Raw genomic sequence first — 6,493 nt, 5'->3', positions numbered from 1 at the left:
CGGGAGGCTGAGGCAGGAGAATCGCTTGAACCCGGGAGGCGGAGGTTGCAGTGAGCTGAGATCGCACCACTGCACTCCAGCCTGGGCAACAGAGTGAGATTCCGTCTCAAAAAAAAAAAAGAGAACAGAGACAAAGGAGCCCCACGGCCATTGGCTGCCTCTGCAACCCCAATTCCCCGCACCGCACCTGTGAACTCCTGGAGCCTCGTGGAGTCCAGTGGCTGGGGTGTGGGCAAGAAGGAAGGGACTCCAGGTCCCCGAGATGAGAGGGGCTGGCAGGGAGCCCCGTGATTACAGGAAACCCATCTCAGGAACCCCAACTCAGGAACCCTACACATCAGCCAAGGGCAGACAGGGTTTGAGCTGACCAGCGCCAGGTACTCCAGCAGCTCTTTCGGGCATCAGCAACCCGTGAGGTAGGAAGGAGGGGTCCCACACGCCTGCGCAGAGGAAGCAGGGAAGCGGTGGATCTGCGGCAGAGACGTGGAGCTCCCCAGGACAGTGAGCTGCATCCTGCCCCCGTCAGAGAGCACTCAGCTCCCAGCACCCCCGACACTCCCCACCCACCACTGCCTGTGCTGGGGGCCCGAGAGGAAGCTTCGAGGGAGGAAGAGCCAATGCCACTCCTAGACCCCAAGTCAGGCGACAGGTAGTGAGTACTGGAAACAGACCCCAGGAATGACTTGTCTGCTCCAAGCCTCTTCATTCTCCTTTAGAGAGGTTCCAGCCCCAGCTTCTGCTAGCAGGACAGTGCAGCCTGCAACCGGAGCTGTAATACCATCCTCACTTGGCAGACCGCGCACACGGAGCCTCAAAGAGGGGTGTGGGGGGGAAGGCAGGGGGCAAGGTGAGGCCAAGGTCAGGGGCTCAGGTGATGTCACCTGCTCGGCCTACAGGGAAGGAAGTGCCCAGACAGCAGGAACTTCCTACTTCGTCTCAAGCTGTTTCCAGACAGAGAAAACTCCCAGAGACTGCGCTTGGGTGCGTGTGTATTTTGGGGGGCGGGGGGTGGGGTTACTCAGCGTCCCTAGGCTGTGTCTCTGGCTGGTGCCTGGATTCCCAGATTTCGGGACTTTTTCCTCACGCCCCCCTCCGGTGAAGCCCAGGGGTGTGAAATCACTCCTGCTGCAGAGAGGAGCCCAATTGCAGTAATTAAGTGGCAGCGCCAGCAGGAAGCAAGGACGTCATCGAGTGAGTCAGGATGAGAAGCCACCTGGCAGAAAGCCAGGGGCCTGGCTCTGCCCTCTGGGGTGGGCAGGCTTTGAGGGGCTTACGGTTGGGTGTGGGGGTTTCTGCCTATGCACAGGGAACAGGCAATCAGCCCAGGCCAAGAGAAGACCCCCCACCCTCTGCACCGTGTCTGACCCTGGGTTCCTGGGCAGCCTTGGCAGGGCTGCTCTGAACACAGACCAGAGGAGTCCAGGTAGTTCCCGGGTGGGGCTGGAAACCGCGAAGGAAGCACCCTTTCTCCAGCCCCTTTCATTTGTATTTTTAATAGAGACGGGGTTTCACCATGTTGCCCAGGCCAGTCTCGAACTCCTGGACTCAAGCCAATCTCCCGCCTTGGCCTCCCAAAGTGCTGGGATTACAGGCGTGAGCCACTGCCCCCGGCCTCTCCAGCCTCTTGACTCCATGGAGTGGGACTTCCCCAGCCTGCACTTTGTCCTCCCAGGCAGAGGGTGACTCATCTGCTCCATGGGTCTGGGAGAAGAAACTGGTCAGCTGTCCTCTCTCTGCACACTGGGTGAGAGGCGTGGGCTCTGTCCTCATTGTTGTGGGGCGGGGGGCAGCCTGTGGTTTCCTACTCCTGCAAGGGACTCCATAGATACTTTTTCTCAGACAGGGTCTTGCGCTGTCGCCAGACTGGAGTGCAGTGGTGTGATCTCAGCTCACTGCAACCTCCACCTCTCAGGTTCAAGCGATTCTCCTGTCTCAGCCTCCCAAGTAGCTGGGATTACAGGTGTACGCCACCACGCCTGGCTCATTTTTGTATTTTTAGTAGAGATGGGATTTTGCCACGTTGGCCAGGCTGGTCTCAAACTCCTGACCTCTGGTAATCCACCTGCCTCGGTCTCCCAAAGTGCTGGGATTACAGGTGTGAGCCACCGCACCTGGCCTCAACAGATAATTTCATTCCAGAGGTGAACTGCCAGCAAGCTCACTGTGGCTACAGATACAAATCCACACTTTCCAAGCTGCATTTTAACAGTGATGAAGCTGACATGTTCATCTCCACCTGTCAGCTCCTCTGCTGCCTCTCAGTGGATTCTAAACGTAGGCATCGCCCGTGACCCCTGAAGTTTCAGGAAAACGATCCTGCATTTCCCCAACTCTTCTAGCGTTAGAGTTGAGATGGGGACACAAAGGGCCAAGAGGGGCCTTTAAGGCAGGACTCCCAAAACTGCAGAAGCCTCTCCCCCTTTCTAGGATGGAGGTTCTCTTTTCCTGAACTGGGGGCTGTTCCTGCAAGGCCAGTGCTTTAGGGGTGTCACTGAGGTCTTTCTGGACAAAGGGATGAACTGGGCTCTGTCCTGAAGGATCCTAAGCAACCGTCCCCTCCACGCCAGTTGATGGCAGATGTGACTGCACCTCTGCCCTGCAAAGGAGTGCAGGAGGAAGGCTGGGCCGCAGGAGCAGAAGCACGCGTGTTCCCGGCCAGGAAGGCTGGACCGCAGGGGCAGAAGCACGCGTGTTCCCGGCCAGGAAGGCTGGGCCGAAGGGGCAGAAGCATGCGTGTTCCCAGCCAGGAAGGCTGGGCCACAGGAGCAGAAGCACGCGTGTTCCCGGCCAGGAAGGCTGGACCACAGGGGCAGAAGCACGTGTGTTCCCGGCCAGGAAGGCTGGGCCGAAGGGGCAGGAGCACGTGTGTTCCCGGCCAGGGAGTGCGGGAGGAAGGCTGGGCTGCAGGGGCAGGAGCACGCGTGTTCTGGGCCAGGAAGGCTGGGCTACAGGAACACGTGTGCTTCTAGACAGGGAGTGCGGGAGGAAGGCTGGGCTGCAGGGGCAGGAGCACGCGTGTTCCTGGCCAGGGATTCAAAGGCTACTTGTCCACATAAGCGACTCTTGCCCTCTCTGTGTTTACGGGATTGTAGTCTTGCTAGAGTTGGCAACACCCTTAAAAGACGACCTATAGTCCGAATTTCCTTAAGTATTCACTATCATAAAAATCACCCAGAAGCTTGTTCAAATACAGAATCTTGGGCCCCACCCAAAGCCTTCTGAATCAGAAACTCCAGGGAAGGTGCCTGAAAAATCTGTGTTTTAAACAGTGCCCCAGTGATTCTTATCAAGCAAGGTTAGGATTAGCTGGCCACGCCGGGCTCAGTGGCTCACACCTGTAATGTCAGCACTTCGGGAGGCTGAGACGGGCAGATCACCCGAGTCTGAGACCAACCTGGCCAACACGGCAAAACCTCATCTCTACTAAAAATACAAAAATTAGCCGGGCATGGTGGTGGGCACCTGTAATCCCAGCTACTTGGGAGGTTGAGGCAGGAGAATCACTTGAACCCAGGGGGTGGAGATTGTAGTGAACTGAGATTGCACCACTGCACTCCAGCCTGGGTGACAGAGCAAGACTCTGTCTTAGGAAAAAAAAAAAAAAAAAAGGATTATCTGGCCAAGTCTAAACCCCTCATTCTACAGCACAGGAAATAAAAGCCAAGAGGGGGGATGTGACTTGCTCAAGGTCACTACAGTGTGGTGTGGGAGAACACTGCCTTGATTTTTTTTGGTTTTTTTTGCCTCCCTTGTTCCTCTCTCTAACCTGAAAAAGAATAATAAAAAAATAAATAAAATAGATCATTTTCTATTAAGAGAGAAAATGTCAGGTGCAGGAAAGCAAATATCAGGCTAAGTGTTACCCATTACAGTAACCACTTCACCGACGGGCAAGCGAGGGAGGGGAGACCCAAGGGCTGCAGGGCTCTGAGCAGCCTCCAAAACCCTGTGTCCGTCAGGGAGGCTGTGCAGGGAGCTGCCTACCTCTGAGATCTTCTGGAACTGGTTGTTGGACTGGCTGCACTTCTCGGCTGTCTCCAGAGCGACTTTATAGTTATCCACAAATGCTTTGTACACGCCGAGCTGGCTGGCCTGCAGGGAGGAGTCAGGGAACAGAGGGAGAGGAGGGTGGGAGGGGAGAGGATTAATGAATGGATGAAAGCTTCAGTGTACCTGGAGCTCCCGTGCACTGAAAACCTCTCAGCTCCAGAGGGCTCGCTGGGAACTCCGGGAAACGCAGGGATGAACATATTACAGTGCCCCTTTGAACTGGACAGTTTCCATGGAAACCAGCTCAGCCAATAAGGTTCACGAGGGGGTCTGGGGTTGGGGAGACCAGGCTAGCGCCTTTGTCGGCCTGCTAGAAATTCAACTCCTCACAGCATCCAGCTTTCCTCAGCACCATCAAGATCTCCCAGGGTTTGAAATCCCTTAATGTCTCATACTTCCTTCACATCCGGGAATTAGCTGGAGCAGGCGGAGAGGGGTGTGTGTGTGCTGGGTAGAGCTGGCACGTGTGGCCTGCTCAGGCCTCCCTCCCCATGTGGAGCATGGCGCACGGCATTTAAAGGTGCGGTCTTGGCCGGGTGCGGTGGCTCACGCCTGTAATCCCAGCACTTTGGGAGGCCTGAGGTCAGGAGTTCCAGACCAGCCTGGCCAACATGGTGAAACCCTATCTCTACTAAAAATACAAAAATTAGCCAGGCGTGGTGGTGCACGCCTGTAGTCCCAGCTACTCAGGAGGCTGCGGTAGGAGAATCACTTGAACCTGGGAGGCCTTTCACTTTTTTTTGTTTTTTTTTTTTTTGCCTCCCCTGTTGCTCTCTCTAACCTGAAAGAGAATAATAAAAAAATAAATAAAATAGATCACCTTCTATTAAGAGGGAAAATGTCAGGTGCAGGAAAGCAAATATCAGGCTAAGTGTTACCCATTACAGTAACCACTTCACCGACGGGCAAGCGAGGGAGGGGAGATCGCGTCACTGCACTGAAGCCTGGGTGACAGAGTAAGACTCCGTCTCAAAAACAAAACAAAACAACAAATGAAGGTGCTGTCTTTCCATGTCCCTTGGCCTCAAGGCCCCGTCCTCGCCTCTTCCACCTCCTCTACCTCCAAGGAGTCAAAGCCCCAGCCTCAATACACGTTTGCCTGTCACTCAGAATCTAACACAAAGCTTTTCCTGAGTCACAACCACATACAGCCTTGCTTCCTCTGAGAGGCAGGGCAGATCCCATCGCCCCGTTCTGCAAAAGGGGAAACCGAGGCTCCGTAAGTCAATTCCCCAAATATTTATGGAAAGCCTTCACTGTGCTGTGTATACACACTTCCTCTCAAGGGACCAAAAGGGTAAAAATTCAAATTAAAACCTTCATGAGATATTTTATGCTTATCAGAAGGGTCAAAATTTAAAAGTCTAATTGACAGCAAGGGCTGGCAAGCACATGTGGAAATTTAAACTCGCTGTTTTTTTTGACATGGAGTTTTGCTCTTGTTGCCCAGGCTGGAGTTCAGTGACGGGATCTCAGCTCGCCACAACCTCCGCCTCCCGGGTTCAAGCGATTCTCTTGCCTTAGCCTCCTGAGTAGCTGGGATTACAGGTATGCGCCACCACCATACCCGGCTAGTTTTGTATTTTTAGTAGAGACAGGGTTTCTCCATGTTGGCCAGGCTGGTCTCGAACTCCTGACCTCAGGTGATCCGCCCGCCTCAGCCTCCCAAAGTGCTGGGATGACAGACGTGAGCCACCGTGCCCAGCCAATTTAAACTCTTACAGACTACTTGGGGGAGTGTAAATTAGTACAATTATTTGGAGAGCAATTTGTTAATAACTAATAAAGCTGAAAATAGGCATGGCCTATTTTCAGTTTAACTAATAAAGCTGAGAATAGGCACAGCCATCTACTGCTTAGCAAATCCACTTCTACATACAAACCGCAGAGCTGTATCGTTCAGTACAGCAGCCACCAGCTACGTGAGACTGCCAAGCTACCTGAGACAGGGTCAGTTCAAACTGAGATGTGCCGGACATGTAAAACACACAGCGGGTTCCAAAGGCTTAGTATGTGAAAGAGAATGTAAACTACCTCGTTAATTTTTAAATACTGATTACACATGTTGAAATAATATTTGGATCTGCGGGAATAAATAAAAGATATTCTCAAAATTAATTTCACCTGCCTATTTTTACTTATAAAAATGTGGGTATTAGGGGCCAGGCGCGGTGGCTCACACCTGTAATCCCAGCACTTTGGGAGGCTGAGGCAGACAGATCACCTGAAGTTCGGAGTTCAAGACCAGCCTGGCCAAAATGGTGAAACCCCGTCTCTACTAAAGATACAAAATTAGCCGGGCGTGGTGGCGGGCGTCTATAGTCCCAGCTACGCCGGAGGTCAAGGCAGGAAAATCACTTGAACACAGGAGGTGGAGGTTGCAATGAGCCCAGACTGCATCGCTGCACTCCAGCCTGGGCCACAAGAGCAAGACTCCGTCTCA

General features: G+C 53.5%; 1 protein-coding gene across 1 annotated transcript in view; it reads right to left on the bottom strand.

Annotated features, from left to right (window-relative positions):
* The window catches only part of ABR (active BCR-related), a 123,141-nt gene that overhangs the window by 89,971 nt on the left and 26,677 nt on the right, over positions 1-6,493 (bottom strand). Inside the window, exon 4 of the mRNA XM_011999649.1 lies at positions 3,985-4,092. Within this exon, the coding sequence (XP_011855039.1) occupies positions 3,985-4,092 (108 nt within the window). The remainder of the gene's footprint in view (positions 1-3,984; positions 4,093-6,493) is intronic.

The sequence above is a fragment of the Mandrillus leucophaeus genome, unplaced genomic scaffold (genome assembly GCF_000951045.1).
Source record: "Mandrillus leucophaeus isolate KB7577 unplaced genomic scaffold, Mleu.le_1.0 Scaffold6, whole genome shotgun sequence".
NCBI lineage: Eukaryota > Metazoa > Chordata > Mammalia > Primates > Cercopithecidae > Mandrillus > Mandrillus leucophaeus.
This window is presented reverse-complemented; position numbering and strand designations above follow the sequence as displayed.